The 21,222-nt window shown below is 33.9% G+C and overlaps 2 protein-coding genes across 3 annotated transcripts; both read right to left on the minus strand.

Moving 5' to 3' along the window:
• On the minus strand, positions 1–5,295 carry LOC145074261 (uncharacterized). The gene is made up of 21 exons (XM_079020668.1): positions 5,060–5,295; positions 4,436–4,534; positions 4,186–4,337; positions 3,974–4,046; positions 3,758–3,880; positions 3,563–3,671; positions 3,228–3,307; positions 3,019–3,100; positions 2,799–2,938; positions 2,629–2,739; positions 2,429–2,545; positions 2,267–2,356; positions 2,134–2,187; positions 1,990–2,064; positions 1,810–1,885; positions 1,593–1,692; positions 1,433–1,502; positions 1,209–1,282; positions 1,002–1,117; positions 596–892; positions 1–525 (listed from the first exon to the last, which is right to left on the minus strand). The coding sequence occupies exons 1-21, from the start codon at positions 5,183–5,185 to the stop codon at positions 248–250; spliced, it is 2,442 nt and encodes an 813-aa protein (XP_078876794.1). The 5' UTR covers positions 5,186–5,295; the 3' UTR covers positions 1–247.
• A 10,081-nt stretch (positions 5,296–15,376) lies between these two features.
• On the minus strand, positions 15,377–19,128 carry GLY1 (NAD-dependent glycerol-3-phosphate dehydrogenase family protein). 2 transcript variants are annotated; one of them, XR_013691110.1, is made up of 9 exons: positions 18,682–19,128; positions 17,982–18,118; positions 17,760–17,865; positions 17,454–17,655; positions 17,119–17,206; positions 16,852–16,999; positions 16,023–16,172; positions 15,800–15,939; positions 15,377–15,718 (listed from the first exon to the last, which is right to left on the minus strand). XR_013691110.1 is itself a non-coding variant. In XM_079019180.1 (9 exons), exons 1-9 carry the CDS (start codon positions 19,054–19,056, stop codon positions 15,704–15,706), a joined length of 1,371 nt encoding a protein of 456 aa, XP_078875306.1. In that variant the 5' UTR covers positions 19,057–19,127; the 3' UTR covers positions 15,377–15,703. The 2 variants fall into 2 exon arrangements, 1 of the variants encoding a protein (XP_078875306.1); XM_079019180.1 differs by having other exon boundaries at positions 15,800–15,949; positions 18,682–19,127.
• Positions 19,129–21,222: the final 2,094 nt, after the last annotated feature.

A 21,222-nucleotide genomic window follows, 5' to 3' on the forward strand; every position in this document is an offset into this window, starting at 1 on the left:
TTGAGTAATATTTATACAGATGCTTTGTAAATAGTATATAAAATAATGGCACACAGTTTGGTTGAAAAGAATGGAGAAAAAACAGTTTTACAAAATCAAGTGTTTAAGTAAAATAGTAAAATAAAACTTAAAAAACTGCACTCATCTAATTATTCTAAAACATAATCAAAACCAAAACCAAAGAATTAGTAAATTATAAGACTAATAATAGTCTAATATACATATATGATATACCTTTCTGTTTTCCCTATACTCCAGACGAAGATGTTCTGTTTATCCTTTGAGCACCGAGTTTTGGTAAAGCAGGTTTAGATGGCCGGCCTCTTCCAGAAGAGGCGGCTAAAGGCTTTGCTCTGGTGGTTGGTGGTGGTGCTGCAATTGCCGCCCATGGGTCGTCATCATTATCAACCGCTGCTTTCTTTGTAGAAGCTGCTGCTTTTGGAGGATGCCCAGAAACGGAACCCCATAACTCTTCATCTTCATTTTTGCTCACACTCGTAGCATGTTTCCCTCTCATATTTGGAACTGCTTATGTTTACACACACACATTCATTAACATTTACAATTTAAATTTAAATATATACAAAAAAAATACCTTGTGGTTTTGTATGAAGGGGTCGTTTTTGAGCAGCTTGGATGGAGGAAAGAGCAGGGGGAGGATTTATGTCTTCAAGTGGTAAAAAATCATCCCAACCGTTTTTCTCTTCATTTTCAATAACATTATTAACAACACCATTTTCATTTTCATTTCCATTTTCAATTTCACCCCATCCATCATTAATGGACATAGTTGACACAGGTGCAGCAGCTTCATGATTATGATGATGATGATCTGCTATGTCAGCGGTTGAACATGCCCTCACCATTGTTGCACTTTGCACATCCGCTACCACTATTGTAAATAAATACCAACATACAAATTTTGTTTAATTGTTAAAAGAAAAATGTCGTAATAATAATAATAAAAGGGTGGAAGTGGAAGATGGTGGGTGTACGTGTACCTGAGGTGGCATTGGGCATGTTGGAAATGTTAGGAGCACTGGAACTTGCAGACAGATGTGGGGTATGAGTATGTTCAGATGGTTTTCCTTTCATGGATAAAGAGCTCATAGCCCATCTGCATGCATGTCAATTATTTAAGACTATATAATTATTTTTCTTTTCTTTTTTCTATCATACAATACAAATACAAGTTGCATTCTACATACCCTAGTATACTTGAATTTCCTGGAAGTGATGAAATTCCTGAGCCTGTAAGCTCACTGTTATCTCCATTACTTACCTACAAAAAAAATATATATATATATATATATTAAAAAAGCAACCATTGTTACAATTACTATAATTCTGGATTTATCCAACAACTTAACACATTAACCATTTCAAGTTTATTTAAATCTCTTAAGAAATGTAGCAAAACACACACACATACCTTTTCATGATACTGCTTCACTATTTGCAAAAACTGTTCAACTGCTTGAAAAGCCTTTGATCGAACATCACTGTAGCAAAAAATAAGTCAAATATCGGTCAAAGTTGATAAAATTAAAAATAACTGGGTTATGGAAAGTAATAATAATAATAATAATGACCTGTCAGGATCTATGGTAAGTACAACAACATTGGGCAAAATACGAACAGCAATCTCCTGTGCATCATAATAAGAACTAGTAGCAGATAAAGCCATTACACCTGCCACCAATCAAAATATTTAATTTATCAAACTTAATAAAATGTTTTGAAAATAAAACAATTAACAAATTTTAATCACTTTCAAGGAAATTTTTAAAAATGTATATATGATTTTACCTGCTCCTCTAGCAGGAGGAAATGTATCCCGCAAAGCACGAACAGTGAATGCATTAATCAAAACTCTTTTTCGTGTCTGCAATGTAATATAAATATAAGCCAATGAATGTATCAGTTTTAATTATTTATATTTCTTGTATATGTAGTCAAAATTTTCTATTTATGGAAAGCTTTACTAACCCCTTCATTAAGATGAGTAGCCAAATTTCCAAGTAGTATGGTGGTGTTTGTTCTGATTGCTGGTTCTTCATCCACCTGTGTAAGTAAATAATTAAAATAAATTCAAATAGTTAAATGGTATAAAAACTAAGAAAAATTCATTACCTGGAGCTTTGAAAGATATTTCAGAAGTGACCCTGATATAGTGCGCTGAGATAACTGCAATTTAAAATAATAAAACAAATAAAAAAATTTTGAACAAATAAATAAAATGGAAAAAAGGAGAAATAAAAGATACCTTTGGAGCAAGAACAAGCATGGACTTAAGAGTCAATTCACGAAGAAAGGCAGAAGTGTCTGAAAATCCAGTGGCGATATGAGGGTAAACCTGGGAATAAACAGAACAAAGAATATGAGGGTAAAATGGTCATTCTAAAAAAGTAGAGTATTTGATTCTTACTTGCTCATCAACAATTTGGGCAGTAAATGATTCTCCAAATTGATCAATATGTTGCAAGAGACCAACTCTAATAGCTCGATCAGTGGAGGCAAAAAGTTTCACTAATGTTGGTAGAACCTAAATTTTAAATAAATAAAATAAGACATATAAAAAAAGGATATGTATAATGGAAGAGTATTTTATATTTAATTATTTATTACCTTAATGTTGAACTCTTCTGGTGAAAGCCAAGAACCAATTTTCAAAAATGGAATCAAAGCAGGAGCAGCAGCTGAACCAAATTCTAATGCAGAACCAAGTAAAGGAAGTATCTGCAAATCCAAATATAAATTAAATAAAAAAATTAAAATAGTTGAAAATAATATAATACCTTTTTTAGAACAATTTCACGAGGCAACTGCTCTGTTAGAGTTGGAAGCTTCCGGAAGAATGTATCCTTCTCAACACTGTCTTTCAAATTAAGTATTTCCATAAAATGGATAGTGTCCAACAGCTTGTTTTGAAAATATTCTGAAACATAACAAGGACAAAAAGGTAAAAACAAGTTGCATAAAAAATATAGGATTAAAATTTATGGGAATAGAACAAACCACAATTCTCCACAAGCTTTGATGAATTTAATCTACGGGAAGGTGTAGAACTTAAGAGGCGTTGATAATCTGGAAGAAGAGACTACAAAAAGGAAAGAAAATCAAAAATGAATTTTCTGTGGAAATGACTTTAAAAACATTAAATAATAAAATTAATTGAATAAAACATCAAGAAGTTACCGCCACATCAGCTATAAAGGCATGCTGACCTTTGGTAATGATGATGTATTGCGTAGCTCTTCGGTTTTGCTTATTTTTAAACCCGAAAATATCTCATAAATCAGACACCCTAATGAGAAAAAAAAGTATCAGATTTGTTTTAAAATTAGTTATAGTAAAAAAAAATGGGTTGATATAATAAATCATGAATGGGTAACGAATTATTTGTTTTTTACAAAACAAAACATCATTGTTTTACAAAAAAGTAACTGGAACTTTGTATTTTTTTCATAACAAATGATTTCTTTTGTAACCCATTTATGAAATTTAACCCAAAACAAAATATCATGGTTTAAGAAAATGAGGCATAAAATTAAAAGCTGACCTAAGCCCCAAGAATCAATGGCCCATGGTGGAGATTTTCTGATAGATGTCCAGTCTGATTTTGCCAACTCCACTGGTTTGTATTGTGTGCCAACAAGCCAATCATATAGCTGGATGAATGAATAAAAGAATTTAAAACTTCATTTAAATTGGAAATGGAAAATAAATAAATATAAAAAAGTCATGATGTAACTACCAGCATTGGTCCTGAAGCTGTTTCATTGTTCCCATCAAACTCAGAAAGAACATCAAAAGCATGTAATTTCCAGTCCAAAGTTTGAGTAACAACCACACTTTCCAAACAAACATTACCATGGACCTTTACCCAAAAAAAAAAGAGAGAAATGTTATTTCTCAATTGGAATTGGTTATAATTGTTAAAATAACAAATGTAAACACTAGTACTACTCACAAGTCCACAATCATTGTTCAGGAAGCTCACAGCTTTTGCAATCCGGTGTAGGCCCCACGCATAGTATTCATCCCTGATGTTATAATGAATTGAAAAATTACATAACATATAACAATAGCATTGATGGATTAAAAAAGAGAAAGTTTCATGTTTCTTGTTGTCATTTCAGAATAAAAAGGACAAAAAGATTGACTGGAAATGAGCCTATGTACCTTTGTGTACCTTGTAATGCTAATTCCTTCATTTTTTCTGCTAGTGGCATAACAGGTTCTGTGACTATATATATGGTGACTTTTGTTGATGATCCATCAATTATTTCATCCTCTGTGCTATGAAGAAATGATAAAATGTTTGGATGCCTCACCTGAAATAAACAAATTTAATGTTTTTATTTCACTTCCAACAAATATATGTATACTAACAAGAAGCTCAAGAAATCTAGATCTTGATAAAATAACTCACTGTTCGAAGCCTTTTGACACCATTGCGTCCAGCAGCTAAGCGTCCATCACCAGAATTACTTCCTGTAAGTGAAAATATTGATACAGGGGATCCATCCACCTGGAGAAACAAAATCACAGTTATACTCAATCCCTTCAAGCATTTCATGTACACTGAATATCTACTTAACTACATGATGCGATACTGTTTGTAGATAGCATCCTTTTGATCCTAATCCAACCATGTCAAGCTCTTTCTCAAGCTACTCTAGACTACATTATGCAATAATTTATAAATCTCACACTAATATGAACTTTTGATTGATGTACGAATGTAGAATCCAGCTAAATAGAGCATCAACTTAGATCCTCAACGAAAATTCATGATACTGAAGCAAGATGATTCACTAAACCTTACGAATTGGAATTGCAGTCAATTGATCCTACTAGATTTCGAATTTTGCACAGGCCATCTAGGAACAGTATCACACAACAACGCCAATTGAATTTAATGCATTTGATCATACAATTTGATAAGATGAAACGGATGAAAAACACGAAGGTGCAAGCAATAAGTATATTATTGTATTGACATCAGTCCAGATATATATACATACATGTACAAGCATTTATGTTTCTATGTTACCTTAGAGGTGCCGCGAGAGTGAATCCAAGATCCCCAAGCGGAAGAATAAGGTTCCCCGATGTTGTAAGGAAGATCTTTGACGCCGGCAACAGATCCGGCGACGACATCTTTCAAGAATTTGAACATTCTCTCTCCTAACTTCCCCTTTCTCGCTCTAGAAAATAGCGATCGGACCGATCTGGATATTGTGATTCCTGGGAAGAGATCCGGTGGACGGGGAGGAGACGGAGGAGACGGAAATCGATTTGAACGGGAGATAAAAGGATTAAGACAAAATTACACAATTGGTCCCTGTGTTTTGTCAAAACTTGCATGATGAGTACTACTATTAAAATGTCATGTTTGTAATTTTTTATGCATGTAAAATAATATGTATACCCTTTTTAATATCATTTATATTGTTCAATCAAATAAATATTTTAATTAAAAGAAGTATTTAATATTTATTAAATATAAAAATGAATAGAATATTTTATTTATTAAAGTAAATAAAATACGTATTTATTTATTATTCAAAAGAGTTAAAACAATTATGTAACTAAAGTAAATAATTCAATGAATTATTTATGGGTTGGGTTATTATTTAATCAATGGCTTAAGAGGAACAATGGTTATTATCTAATCCTTCATTGCCTCTCTAAGTCAATGACACCTCCTCTCCTTGGGGTTTTGGTTAAATTTTGCCAACCACAAAAGAAGAACAATGTACTCTTGCTTATTCGTTTAAGAAGGTTGTGTGGTTGTTCATATTATACTCGTATGAATATCGATAAAGATGATCAAACCTTTGACCAAAAACTTTCTACATCAAACCCTTCTTGTAAAATAGTTATGGTTGGTTTAGGTTAATTTATTTGATTCGAAGTTTTCCGACTTTTAGGAATTGAGTTTTGTTACATTGTTATTTTCGTTGTGTTAATAAATTGTTTGTTTAAATCGTTTCTGTATTCAACCAACTAATTCACAAGAGTTGTATCAGAGCAAATTAATCTTTTTAAATTACAATCTTTGAAAAAAAAATGTTTTTCTGAAACCCAATTTTAATGGATTTATTGGAAATCAAACTTTCAAAAACCATTAATATTGTTGATAATTTAAGTTTTTAGTGATTTGATTCAATAAATTATTTTTTTGAGTAATTACTTTTATAGAATTCGCATTCATGAATTTTATAAACAAACTATTAAATTATTTATGGTATTGTTGATGTATTTGTACATATGCATTGGTTTTATCAATTAAGACCGTGTAGATTGTATTCGGTTGACTATTGGATCTTTTGATTGTAAAGTTGTGGGCAGCGGTCATAACTAAACCATCGAAAAAACATTGTCATGTCAACTCCACCAACAACACACTAAACATTGGAAGTGGTTACCACTCCACAATCTTCCTTTTTTTTTTTATTTTTTATTCCTTTTTTATTTTTTATTTTTCTATGATTAAATTAAATAAAAAAAACATAATTTAAAACATAAATAAACATTTGAAAAACATAGAAAAATAAAACCACATTTCATGAATTAAAAACATAGAAATTTAAAACCTAAATTACTAAAAAAAAACATAAAATTTTAAAACATTAAGAAAAAAAAACATTGAGAAATTGAACCGAAAAAATTATCCATTTTTTTGTTGAATGTGTGTGTTTGTTTTGAAAGAACGTGTGTATCTTGTTTTGAAAAAATATGTATAATGAATGTGTGTGTGTGTGTGTGTGTATATATATATATAGGACTAGGTTATAATGTGGATGGACAACTGGTGTGTGGACGTGTGGATAATGCTATTTTATAAAAATTACTAAGAGAATATGTTGTTTAGTAATGTGAATACGTTCAATCTCACAGAACTATTGTTATTTTAATGGATTTTCACTCATTCTAATTCATTTTTGTTCTAATTCATAGTTTTTTTATTTATTTTAATTATTACAGAATACGACTCAATAAACATCCTGATAACATTCTGACAGAATGAGAATAATTAAAAATATATATATATATATATATATATATATATATATATATATATATATATATATATATATATATATATATAATAACCTTATAGACGATTTAATTAGTGAAAATGCTTAATAATTAAAATAATTATATAAGATTGAACGTATTCATATTATCAAAAAACATATTTTCTTTGTAATTCTCACAGAATAGCATTATCAACACGTCTACACAATAGATGTCAATCCACATTTGAAACCTAGCTCTCTCTCTCTCTTTCTCTATATATATATATATATATATATATATATATATATATATATATATATATATATATATAGAGAGAGAGAGAGAGAGAGAGAGAGAGAGTTAATCAAAACCCCCATTTTCCTATGTCCTAGCACTCACGCCACACCCAACCCACCGATCATGGGGACGGTGTTCACGCATCTCCTAGGGTGCCACCTAGGATTCTCACACGTGGAATTCATTCCATTCCAGTTAGCCTAATGGTCAATTGGCAAATTTACGACATTTAAGCTCGGCAGTCCACCGGGTGGGTTTGTTTATCCTTCCAGTTTCGAGTGTATTCTTGGATAATTATAGCGGCCCATAGGTGCGAGATGTACCTTGGGGGGGGGGGGGGGGGGGGGACTTCGCTTCTCTATTTCATTTGGGCAAAGGCCCTATTTATAGGCTCAAGAGAGTCGATTACAATTATTGTTGCAATCGTTCGATTGCAATATAACATACATATTTATATTATAGCCCCCTAGACTATTGAGGGTTACACACTTTATGTTACATCACGAATAATATAATTGACACTTACCGACACTTTACATAAAAATATCCTACCGACACTTTACATAATGATAAATATAATAATCCCTTCCACATTGAAAGGACAGGTGTCTTTAATAATGTCTTCAATTATGGATTTTTTTTCCGTCATTGCTTACGTCATTCTTCATGGAAGACTAACACAAGAACTAAAAAATATATCTGCTTTTTCGAAGGCGGGAGGAATTGACGTAAGCAATGACGAAAAAATCCATAATTGAAAACATTATTGAAGACACCTGTCCTTTCAATGTGGAAGAGATTATTATAGTGTCGGTAAAATAATTAGGAGTGTTATTTTATTTATAAAAGTGTTGGTAGGATATTTTTATAAAGTGTCGGTAAGTGTCGATTATATTATTCGTGATGTAACATAAAGTGTGTAACCCTCAATAGTCTAGGGGGCTATAATGTAAATATGTATGTTATATTGCAATCGAACGATTGCAACAATAATTGTAACCGGCTCTCTTGAGCCTATAAATAGGGTCTTTGCCCAAATGAAATGAGGAAGCGAAGTTTGAGTGTTTAAGACTTGAGTTGATCTCAATTGTCTTCTCTGTTGAAATAGTTGTTCCATTTCTGAATAGCAGAGTCATATCCAAACATATCCATATAATCATCTAATCATTCCACACAATCCATCATCAAACTAATCCAACGCATCATTCAGGTATAACCTTCTCTTAATCTTTATTAATTCCGTCATGTTGTTAAATTTATCACAACAATTAATCCGTCATCTTGTTATATTAAATTTGACAAATTTAAAATAACATGATGACGGATTAATTGCTTTGATAAGTTTAACAACATGACGGAATTAATAAAGATTAAAAGAAGATTATACATGAATGATGCAGAAGGTTATACCTGAATGATGCGTTGGATTAGTTTGATGATGGATTATGTGGAATGATTAGATGATTATATGGATATGTTTGGATAGGACTCTGCTATTCAGAAATAGAACAACTATTTCAACAGAGAAGACAATTGAGATCAACTCAAGTCTTAAACACTCAAACTTTGCTTCTCTATTTCATTTGGGCAAAGGCCCTATTTATAGGCTCAAGAGAGCCGATTACAATTACTGTTGCAATCGTTCGATTGCAATATAACATACATATTTACATTATAGCCCCCTAGACTATTGAGGGTTACACACTTTATGTTACATCACGAATAATATAATTGACACTTACCGACACTTTACATAAAAATATCCTACCGACACTTTACATAATGATAAATATAATAATCTCTTCCACATTGAAAGGACAGGTGTCTTCAATAATGTCTTCAATTATGGATTTTTTTTCGTCATTGCTTATGTCATTCCTCTGACGTAAGCAATGACGAAAAAATCCATAATTGAAGACACCTGTCCTTTCAATGTGGAAGGGATTATTATATTTATTATTATGTAAAGTGTCGGTAGAATAATTAGGAGTGTTATTTTATTTATAAAAGTGTCGGTAGGATATTTCTATGTAAAGTGTCGGTAAGTGTCAATTATATTATTCGTGATGTAACATAAAGTGTGTAACCCTCAATAGTCTAGAGGGCTATAATGTAAATATGTATGTTATATTGCAATCGAACTCCTGCTCAGCCCTAAGCCTTCCGCTTTTCTCTCACAAGTCGCAAAACAACATTGTGACGTTTTCCTTTTCTTGGATACATGTCTCAAAAATAGTTGTGGCTTACAAATCCTACTTTGGCTCTATAAAGAAGATTTGATATTGTAAATTTTTTTTCTTATAGTTTCTTTCCAAATTTTAATTTTATGCGTCTATTGCTGGCCAAAAAAAATATACATAGAAAAAGTTGTCAGCTAAAATTTCACAAATACATGCTCTTATGGTGGTTTTTGGTTGTACTTATTATATGATTATATCCTTGTATTTTCCCAAAAGAAATCAAAATATGGACAAGGTTTATTAATGATTATTTATTATAATATTGCACACACAGGAGTCATGTCATGGAAGGGCCTGAATTTTTTTTCACGTATTAGAAATATTGAAATCAGCAACAAGAATTTTCGTTGGAAAATTCATTGCTAAGGACCAATAGCAACAAATCAGTGACGTAACCAGCGAGGAAATTAGAGGTGTATTAACTTGTCTGCAAAACATTTTGGAATCGGGTGGCTTCTATCGCTGCTCCATCGTTGATTATTTGTAAATGAACATTTTATGTTTTTCATCATAATCACTGCTAATATAATCACAATGGTCTATTATGTGTCAAAGTTTATCGTGGTATTAGTAAATTTTGTTTATATATAAAAAATTATGTTTAAGGTCTTAGTTTTACTTTTCACATGGCCCTTCAAAATGAATGAAAGAACCATATGTAAATTAATGTCATTTTGATCGCACTTACTTGTTCAAAAGAAACTTGGCCTTTATTGTTTGACTCTCAAACTATTACACCATATCAAATACTAGTCGTATGCATGAGAGGCTCAATCATTTTGGGGGCTCTAAACAAGCCAGAAGTTTGAGGCTCTTTGGCCTTTACTATACTCGGAAATCGAAAACGGATGAGATTAATATTTCGCAGAAATTAGAATCGGTAGAAGAATGCAAAGTCCTTTAAGTTTCTTGAGTGCAACAACCGTTGATTTACTTTTCTGCTTCATTTATTTTGTGGTTACCGAATTGAATTTTTTAATGGACTAAACGTTTAGACTTTGGAGAATATGGGGCCCCTTAGAATTGGGGGCCCTAAGCCCTACCTTAAAAAATTTCTACATAGAGTCGGCCCTGGTCGTATGTAGAATCGTGTATCACGTAAAATCAGTAGGGCTGTGCATGGGTCGGTTTTGGACCCAAACCCAACCCAACCCATAAGTGGTCGGTTTCTGATTTTCAAAACCCAATAGGATCGGTTTCTGGTCGATTCGGTTTCTCGGGTTCTAAGGTCGGTTTGGGCGGTTTTTCGGTTTCTTGGGTTCAACCCATACATTCACGGGTTCTAGGGTTAAACCCATGGATTTTGAGTTTTAACCCATTTTCCATAAATGAAACAACATGTTAAATACTTCAAAAACCACCAAATTTAAATTAAATACTTCAAAAAAAAATGAATCTTACAACAAATAGTTTATTACAAGTTACAACCAAAGCCCGAAATAGCTATTACAACCAAAAAACAATCAAGTATGGGTCGGTTTGTCAGTTTTAAGTATGGGTCGGTTTCTCGGGTTGGATGGGTCGGTTTCTGGTTAAAAACCGAAACTGAACCCGATTTTTCGGTTTTGAAAAAACTCAAACCCTAACCGTCGGTTTTGCTTCGGTTTCGGTTTCGTCTGTTTTAGTCGGTTTCTCGGTTTGGGTTTGCTCACCCCTAAAAATCAGTATTCCATACTTTCGAATAATTCGGATCATCATCCCTATATGTTTCTTTAGTGTTTGATGTATTTGGATTAAAAGAACCGGAGATCAAGATCTTCATTTGATACTTGATTTACAATTATTCGTTAAAATATCAAAATGAATAATTGGTCTATCAGATCCAAATGATCTGATATAAAGACTTTTCCAACTTTTATATACATTTTACACTTTATAAACATTTATAATAAAAAAAAAATTATAAACCCTTAAATGAAAACGTGTAGATTAAAGTAGTTGTATATCTTAGAAGTATTTTAAATCAGTTCTTAAGAATTAGGAGATCTTTGTTCTAATCTTATGTATTTATACTCTTGTAAATCTTGTTGATCAATATATAGAAATACAATTGTTCTCATGGTATCAGAGCTAATCATCTCCTAATTTCATCATCAATACCAAAAAAAAAAATTATCTTCTTCTTCCGATTTCTACTATGGCAACAGGCACTCCTAGCCCTCTTAACTTGCAGTCACCCTTGCTTCTACCCTTAATTTTCAAATCCCGTTTATTACAATCAAATTAGACCAGGATAATTATGCTTTATGTCGCACCACAAATGTTTCCATCCTTGATCTTGAAGATTATATCGTGGATCCACATCCACCTTCAACCATGATTGACATACCAGCTGTTGAAGTTTTTCTTCAGCCACTAATACGCCTCCAGTAATTTTCGTTGCTTCTTGCCACTACATGCCATAATCCTGATTACACTATGTAGAAGAAGAGTAATCGATTTTTGCTTTTATGGCTCAAGTCTACCTAATCCTGATTACACTATGTACAAGAAGCGTAACCGATTTTTGCTTTTATGGCTCAAGTCTACTCTATCCGATCGAGCTTTAGCTTTGGTTACACGATCCACCTCGTCTCAAATGGCTTGGCAGGCCATTGAGAACACTTTTCAAGCCCAAACTCAGGCTTGTAGGATGCAATTAAAAGCGCAACTTCTGACTCTTACCAAATGGTCCATGTCCATAATGGAATATACTAAACGAAAGCATTCAACTGCAGACTCCTTAACCGCAAACCTTCATCCAATGTCTGATGAAGATCTTATCGGTCATATTTTGACAGGAGTTGATTCGGCATATGGTCTTTTTACCACCACTTTCATGATGAAACCGAAAACTTGTCTATTGAAGATCTTGTAGGTTTCTTTATTCAAGAAGATGCACAATTGGAGCGGGAACATGTTCGCTTAGCTTCGATTCAACAAACAACAGTTGTACTAACAGTTAACCGGTCTGATGCTTGTCCCTCCAACTTCTCCACTGGTCCGAGATCTACTCCAATCTCTGGTCTCCCAAAATTTTGATCTTCAACGTAGGCGTCCTGTTTGTCAATTGTGTTTTGTCAATTGTGCAATAAACAGGGACATGATGGCAATTGATTGTTGGCAAAGGTAAAATCAAACAAACTTCCCGTCTCATAAACCTAATCCTCGAAATCAGCCATGTCAAACTTATCTAGATCAACACAACGGTCTGTTGACTGTTATTGATCCATCCTCCATCCTGATATTTTGATATTGGAGCTACAAATCATGTCTCACCTGACATCACCAAACTTAACATTGTTGACGAATATAAAGGAGGCGTCAAACTGCAAGTACGCAATTATAACCATCTGTCTATTTCTCATGTTGGTTCGTCTTATTTACCTTGTCTAAAATTGTCATGTGTGCTTATTGTTCATGATCTCACTAAAAATCTACTTAGTGTGTCGAAATTAATAGAAGATAATAATGTTTATATGGAGTTCTTGCCTAAAGATTATAATGTTAAGACATTTCAGGGACAAACAATCCTCCAAGGGGACGTAAATGAGGGTCTCTATCGGCTGCCACACAATCAAAGCAATGGTTTTGAGAAAATCATAATCCAAAATTTTATGATAAAGTCTTTGATAAGGCGATTCATAGTGGAGATGGGGAGTGATGGTATGATTGTGTAGATAAGTGGATGGTTTAAAGGCATGTTCCCAATATAGATAAAGGTAGAGAGGATTGTGCTAATAAGGTTAAACCTTTTTCAACGATGTTGCAATTTCGTCTTTCAAGCGCACAGTACCGATTATCATTTAACGAAAACATAGGGGAAGGACCCATAAAGTACCGATTTTCATTTAACGAAAACATAACGGAAGGACCCATAAAGAAATGTGCGGATACCGGTGAATGTCATAGAAGATGGTTTGGTTTGAGTGTGTGGCAATCAGTAGAGACCCTCATTAATGTCCTCTTAGAGGATTGTTTGTCCCAGAAAAATCTTAACATTACAATGTTTAGGCCAAAATTCCATATAAACATTATTATTTTTTGTTAATTTCGACACACTAAGTAGGTTTTTAGTGAGATCAGGAACAATAAACACACTTGACAATTTTAGATTAGGCAAATAAGATGAACCGGCATGAAAAATAGACAGATGGTTACCGTTACCTACTTATAGCTTGTTGTCTCCTTTGTATTCATCAACAATGTTGAGTTTGGCGATGTTAGGGGAGACATTGATATGTAGTTTCAGTATCAAAATACAATAATGGATCAATAACAGTCGACGGGTGGTTGTGTTGGGCCATATAGGTTTGACGTGGCTGATTTTGGGGATTGGGCCAACGAGAGGAAGTCTGTTTGATTTACCCTTTGCCAACAATCAATTGTCTTATGTCCCTGTTTATTGCATAGTTGACAAATAGGGCACCGACGTTGAGGATCATAATTGCGAGAGAGCGAAGATGAAGTAGATCTCTAACCAATGGAGAAGATGGAGGGGCGAGCATGAAATCTGTTAACCGTGAGTGCAGTTGTTATTTGTCGAACCGAAGCTAAGCGGACATGTTCCTGCTCCAATCGTGTTTCTTCTTGAAGCAAGAAGCCTACAAGATCATCAATAGATAAGTTTTCGGTTTTCATCATGAAAGCGGTGGTAAAAGCACCATAGGACAAATCAAGTTCTGTCAAAATATGACCAATAAGATCTTCATCAGACACTATATGGGAGTTTGCAGCTAAGAAGTCTGCAACTGAACGCTTACGTTCAATATATTCCATCATTGACATAGACCCTTTGGTAAGAGTTTGAAGTTGTGCTTTTAATCGCATCATACACCCAAGTTTGGGTTTGAAAAGTTTTTTCAATGGTCTGCCTCGTGCAACTAGAGCTAGAGCTCGATCGAGTAGACTTGAGCCATAAAAGCACAAATCGATCACGCTTTTTCCAGGGCCGATAGTGGCAGGAGCAACAAGAATTGTTGGAGACATATCAATGGCAATGGCTAAAGAAGCTTCATAGATTGGTATGCCAATCATGGTGGGAGGTGGATGTGGATCCAAGAATAAATCTTCAAGATCAAAGGTTTCAAGGGCGAAAACAATTATGATGCGCCATAAAGCATAATTATTCCAAGAGAACAATTGTATTTTTGTATATTGATGATAGCATTAGGAGATGATTAGCTCTGATCAGTGTTCTAAAAGGCGCGCCATGGCATGAGGCGTGACGTCGCCATTACGAAAAGCCTCATAACGTTGCTGTTAGGCGTGGCGCGTGTCATAGCGTGTTATGGCGCGTGTTTTTTCGTTTGAGACACGGTTTTTTGCTCTTTATTACGTCTTTTCTAATCGGAGATACAAGTATTGTGGTTTTTGTTAACTTTTTGTTATTAGTTATTGATCTAACACTTCTAAAAAGTAGTTATATTTAATCTAAATTTATATTTATGTGGTAATATAATTTTAAATTAATACGAAATCGCCGCCTTACATCACGCCTTGAAAAACGCCATGGCTCGCCTTGGCTCTTTAAGCTTGAGGCTTGGCCTTGCCGCCACGCCACGCCTCACGTCATTTAGAACCTTGGCTCTGATACCATGAGAACAATTGTATTTTTGTATATTGATCAAAAAGATGTACAAGAATACAAATACAAGAGATTAGAGAAAACAACTCTTAATTCTTAGGGAATGATTTAGACTACCTCTAAGGTTTGCAACTACTTCAATTTACACATTTTCATTTATGCCTCTAATCTTATTATCGTGTAACCCATTTTACTTATTCCTATTTTTTTATGATTAATTACAGAAATAACCAACCATCGGTGATAAAATACTAAAAAAATACAAAAAATAAGCCAACATGTTAAGAACATCAATGGTGATGCTTTGCAATTTTGCATATGATCTGATAGACCAAAATGGCCTCTTTTGAATTGTTGCTCTTAAAATTTTGTGGTTTCATAATCATTGTGTAATATTTCACAATCTTAAATTTCTTAGCAATATTATCCAATTGTGTCACTTTTTTTACGGTTTGTGTTCTTACCACCGTGGACACAAGAAGGGTGTCGACCAATGGCATAGTGACAACTGGACATTCCTTTCCTCTTACTAACTAACTGGGAAAGGACAAGTATTTGTTTCCCATATCTACACTTCTTCGACCTAAAATTATATTAATTTTGATATTTGAATAAGTATTATAAATAAATAATTATTTAGACGTATATAATAATAATAATATACCTGTGGGAGATTCATCAACTCAAAAACAGCCTTTTGTGGGGTCAACTCATTGTCTATAATCCGTGCCACAGCTGTCAAAACCGGCATTTTAACATTGTACTTTTGTGCCAATGCAATCACAGCTCCCGCAGTTGCCACACCTTCAGCCACCTTATTATTTCATAGAAACCTTAAATTTTCAGAAAAACCTTAAAAACTACAAATATCAAGTTAAGATTGTAACCTGGTTCATGGAGCAGAGTATGTCCTCAAGTGTTTCTCCAGAACCTAAACGAACTCCAACTGTTCTGTTTCTTGACAGGCTGACAAAGCATGTAAGCATTATGTCCCCCGTTCCTGATAACCCCGAGATCGTTGTTGATTTCGCTCCCATCTTAAATAAATAAAAATTAATTAATTATATAAAACATAATAATATTTTGAGTAAATTACAAATTTGGTCCCTGTGCTTTACTTAAAAACACACGTTTGTTGGTCCTATTTCGTTGCGGTTTTGGTCCCTGAGTCATTACATTCAACTCTTCAGATTTTTCAAATGACCATTTTGCCCTTGGACCAAACCCCAAAAAAACAATGTACCAAAGCCAAATTTGTTTTAAGAATAAATTACAATTTTGGTCCCTGTGGTAAATTGTCTTTTGGGGGTTTGATCCAAGAGCAAAATGGCATTATGAAAAATTTAACAGCTGAATAGTTGAATCTAATGACTTAGGGGCCAAAACTGTAAATTACAAATTTGGGATACATGATTAATAAAATAATGTACCAGGACTGAATTTGTTGTAAGAATAAATTACAATTTTGGTCCCTGTGGTATATTGTCTTTTCGGGGTTGGAGTTTGGTCCAAGGGCAAAATTGTCAATTTTTTTTTAAATTTAACAGCCTAATAGTTAAATCTAATGACACAGGGACCAAAATTGTAATTTACAAAAACCAAAATTGTAACTTACAAAGACTAAACCTGAGATTTTCAGTAAAGCACAAAGACCGAATTTGTAATTTAGTCTAAATATTTATTTTATAATGTGGGATAGGATTTACTTATTTGCACCTTGGTTGATAACCATCGAATCTCAGAACAACCTTGTGCAACAAGGGCAGCCATGGAATTATTACCAAGATTTAAACCTTCTACAATCCCTGCTGCTATTGCAAGTACATTCTTCAGTGCACCCGCAATCTCCACCCCTGTCACATCACTGTGCCATCAGGAGAGTTACAAATTTGGGATACATGACTAATAAATAAAAAAAGTTTATTAAAATAATATTACATTAAAGTTCATGATTAAAATATGTTTTGGATAAACCAATTTTACCTTGTTGTGCTGATTCTCAAGTTCCTAGAAGCTAGAAGTTGTTGGACTGAGTTTGCTAACTTTTTGTCTTTTGATGCAACCACCATTGCTATAAAAAAATTAAAAACACAAAAACAAATTCAAGGTATATTAATTTTAGCTATTTAATATTTTTTATTCTGTAGGTCCCATTTATATAGGTTCTGCAAAAAGGTTATTCTTCTAGCAACCCGTGACAGACACTGACCCATGAGGAGGCGAATCCGCCTTTTCTTGAAGTAAATGGGACCCACAAAATCTTATAATGGACAAGGAAGGAAAATGGAAATATGATTTAATGAAAGGCAATGATAAACCTGTAGGCAATTTGTTCATTAACTCAAGTGCAAATGAAGGTCCAGAAAGTGCAACAAATGGTTGTCGAGAGTTTCTGAGTGTTTGTGGAATTATCTGAGACATCATTCTCAATGTGTTTAATTCTAATCCTTTACTAAGGGATATGAAAGGAAGTCCTGGCTCTACATACTCAGCAACACCCTCCAAGAAGGAAGAACTGAACTGCAATGCAACATATATATTCATTTTCTCATATTTTCATCATTAAGATCCAATTTCTCATCACATTTATGTAATTTGATATTATAAATTCAGTTAATTGAAACCTGTACTGGTACAGCATGGAGGCAAAAGTCAGCTCCAGTGAAAGCAGTCTTTGCATCGGTTGTTGCTATCACATTTTCTGGTAGCTTGTGGTCTGGAAAATACTTTCTGCAAACAGAGAATTATATTATTATTATGATTAAGCTAAACATTGTAAAAGAGGAAGCAAGTAAAAAAGAGACAAAAAAGTTATGTGTAGTGAAGAATCAAAATACAATTCTCACCCATTACAATGATTCTGGTTAATAGATTGACAAATTTGAGGATCACGTACGAGCATATTGACTTCCATTTGCATCTTTCTACCTGCAACATGGGAAGCCATTGCTGTTCCAAAAGATCCTCCACCTAGAACTACTACCTAAAATCCATTCAGAAAGTAGATATATAACATATAAATGTGAAAAGTGAAAACCACTTGAATTTGTTATGAGAATGGCTTATTTAGAATGTGTTTGAGACTGAATACAGAATCTTATTAAGCAATGTTTGTCCTAAGATAGTGAGTAAAATGATAACTTTTTGTCACTTAAATAATTCAGACATCTTACTCATTCAGTTTTATCAAAAGTCATTTACTCCATTGCCTAAAACTTCCTCTTTATCTTATAGATTATAGAACATAAATAAGTTTTCTCAATCTTCCTAGTGTAAATCGATTTACTGATCATCTCCTTTCTAGCAGCAACATTAGGCTTCTTTCTGAACTATTGAATACTGGATGCAATATAGAAGTGTTATGAGAAATTCTATACACTTACTCTCATCAAATTTAACCTTAAAAACTACATTCACAATCAATATAACAGATTAACGAAATAGCAATGTTGTGTAATCGCTCATAATTTAATATCTCGACTTAGGTGAAAATTAACGAGATAGCAATCATCTAATTTAGCTATGAAATCAGAAAATGAATGTTACTTTGTTCGTGCGTTCGAGAACATCGGTTTTGGCCTTGGAACGCAAAGAACGAGACCACCGGACGAGCTTCTCCCACGCGACTTTGACAATTTTCCGACGGTCTCTGGTGGTGCTGGCAACTTCCAGGGAAACGTTAGCGTCTCCCGGAGGTGACTGGTTCTGCTCAGGCGGAGGCGGTGGATCAACTGCTGCGCCACACACTGTATATGTGTGTTTGGATGTAGAGTAGTGTAGAAGAAGAATTGTTTGCTCAAATTTTGGTGCAGGAGAGAAATTATGATGAAGTAGCTTGACTTGAGATGGAGATCGTGAATATGATGATGAATTATTGGAGAAGAGAGAGGTCGACCATGGTGTTTCGAAGAGAGTCGCCATTGTTACCGTACTGTAGTTTATCCCCTACACGCATTCCACGTTCACTTGTTTAAAGTTGTTTTCAGAACCTTTTAAACCCCACATTTTCGGATTCCAGTTTCTGTTTCGAATTAAGACGGAGGTCCTCAGTTATAATTTACCCCCTCTAAGCTAGAGTAACTACGAATTCTGTCCCTTAACTTCTTATAAAGTTCCAATTTCTCCAAATAGGCGCCCTTTTATAAAGAAAGACTATCCAGTTTTTTCTTTTTGCTTTCTTTTAGTTTTTGTTATTTAAGGTAGTGTTTGGTCACTAGAACAAAATAGGATCGTAACAAAAGAAATTAAAAGAACACAATTGGATGGAATGTTGGTGATTTGTTATCATCAATATTATTTAAGTGTAATGGGATTATTTTGTTGACCAAAAGTGATCTTGATAAATATTAAACAAGTAAGGAAGGTGTGGAGTACACACTTGTTTAAGTTTGATCAAGTTTTCAAAATACACTGTCATTTAGGGGCGAAGCCCCTAAACGAACGGGGTTCGGGGGCAGCGCCCCTGGGAGCGAGGTCTAAGGGGCGGCAGCCCCTGGCTGGGGTCGAGCTGCCAGGTCACCATTGTTTGACCCTTATCCAAACTTCCGTTTTTATGTCAGTTTTTATAGTTTTATGACAGTTTGAAACTGTCATATGACAGTTTTCAGACTAAGATCATAAAGTCGGTTTTGGTCTCATTTCTGGTACACAAGAAACTATCATCAAAACATTTTAAATTCTTGTCTCTTTGAGTCGTATCCGATTAAAGAATATTGGGAGTACCACTCAAATGCTTTAATCTGAAAGTGTTTTACACAATTCTCAGAATTCCAAGCCTTACTATACCCCAATTTCTAACAAAGATTAAAGCAATTATGTGATCATGACAAGTGGTGATTCTGTGAAGGAAATGACAAGTAAGTTTGAAAAACTGAACAAGTTTGAAGGGTAAGCTTTTCGTAGATGGCAGAAGAAGATGAAGTTTCTCCTTACCACTCTGAAAGTGGTGTATGTTATGAGTACACCTATTCCATTCTTACCAGAATTTGTTGAAGATGAACCTTTGGAGGCAACAAGAAGAAGATCAAAATGGGAAAATGATGATTACATATGCCGTGGTCATATTCTCAATGGTATGTTTGACTCTCTTTTTTATATCTATCAAAATTTCGAATCTGCAAAAGAACTGTGGGATTCTCTTGAATCCAAGTACATGGCTAAAGATGCTTATAATAAGAAGTTTCTTGTTAGTAACTTTATAGGTTACAAGATGATTGACTCCAGGCTTGTTATGGAACAATTCCATGAAATGTTAAAGATTTTGGGACAGTTTGCTCAGCACAATCTAAAAATGGATGAAGCCATTTATGTGGTTGTGATCATTGACAAACTGTCCCCTTCCTGGAATGATTTTAAACACAATCTGAAACATAACAAAGAGGAATTGACTTTAACTGAACTTGGAAGCCATTTAAGGATTGAAGAGTCCATAAGGACTTAAAAACTTGATAACAATCCTAAAGGCAAGAACCAAGTTGGTTCCTCTTCTGTGAACATGGTGGAAGGAGAAAGTTCAAAGAATCCCAAGAAGTCTAATGGAAAAAGGAAGTTTAAAGGAAATGATGACAAGTCTTCAAACAAGAAAGCTAAGTTGGTTTGTTGGAATTGTAACAAACCAGTTCACTTCAAGAAAGATTGTCGTCTTCGCAATGTGAACAAGGATGGTGCTGGACCAAGTGGATCCAAGGATCCAGAAGGAAACAAACTTTTTATGTTGGTTCTAAAATACCAACGATAATGGTTTGTATCAATTAAAATGACAAAGAACATTGTCATTGTCCTTGCCACATCTAACTAAAAGCCTCTTGTAATCATTTTTCTCAAACCACAGCCGATAACCATTAGCAACACCATATTGTTTCGAGACATTTCCATTTTAATCACTAAAAATTTATGTAGTTGAAGTTGTAGTTTGAAAAAATGAATATAATAGGCTATTAGTTAGACGTAGCAAAGAAATGACAGTCTTTTAATCGATAAAAATCGTAATCATTGTTATTTCAAAACAAAAATAGAAAGTTGGTTTGCTTACTAAATACAAATAAAAGTATAGTGATATGAAGAGCAAATATAAGGTTATGGGTTGCC

The sequence above is a fragment of the Lactuca serriola genome, chromosome 9 (assembly GCF_051521515.1).
Source record: "Lactuca serriola cultivar US96UC23 chromosome 9, Lser_US96UC23_V15, whole genome shotgun sequence".
Taxonomy (NCBI): Eukaryota; Viridiplantae; Streptophyta; class Magnoliopsida; order Asterales; family Asteraceae; genus Lactuca; species Lactuca serriola.

Excerpts from the sequence above, each read along its gene's own strand:
- LOC145074261 (XM_079020668.1), bottom strand. The coding sequence starts at position 5,185 with ATGTTCAAATTCTTGAAAGATGTCGTCGCCGGATCTGTTGCCGGCGTC. Across the intron at positions 2,546-2,628 it reads CAGAAGAGTTCAACATTAAG|GTTCTACCAACATTAGTGAA; the intron begins GTAATAAATAAT and ends TTTAAAATTTAG. Across the intron at positions 2,065-2,133 it reads AATATCTTTCAAAGCTCCAG|GTGGATGAAGAACCAGCAAT; the intron begins GTAATGAATTTT and ends TTACTTACACAG.
- GLY1 (XM_079019180.1), bottom strand. The coding sequence starts at position 19,056 with ATGGCGACTCTCTTCGAAACACCATGGTCGACCTCTCTCTTCTCCAAT. Across the intron at positions 17,866-17,981 it reads AACCAGAATCATTGTAATGG|AAAGTATTTTCCAGACCACA; the intron begins GTGAGAATTGTA and ends CTCTGTTTGCAG. Across the intron at positions 17,207-17,453 it reads AATGAACAAATTGCCTACAG|CAATGGTGGTTGCATCAAAA; the intron begins GTTTATCATTGC and ends ATTTTTTTATAG.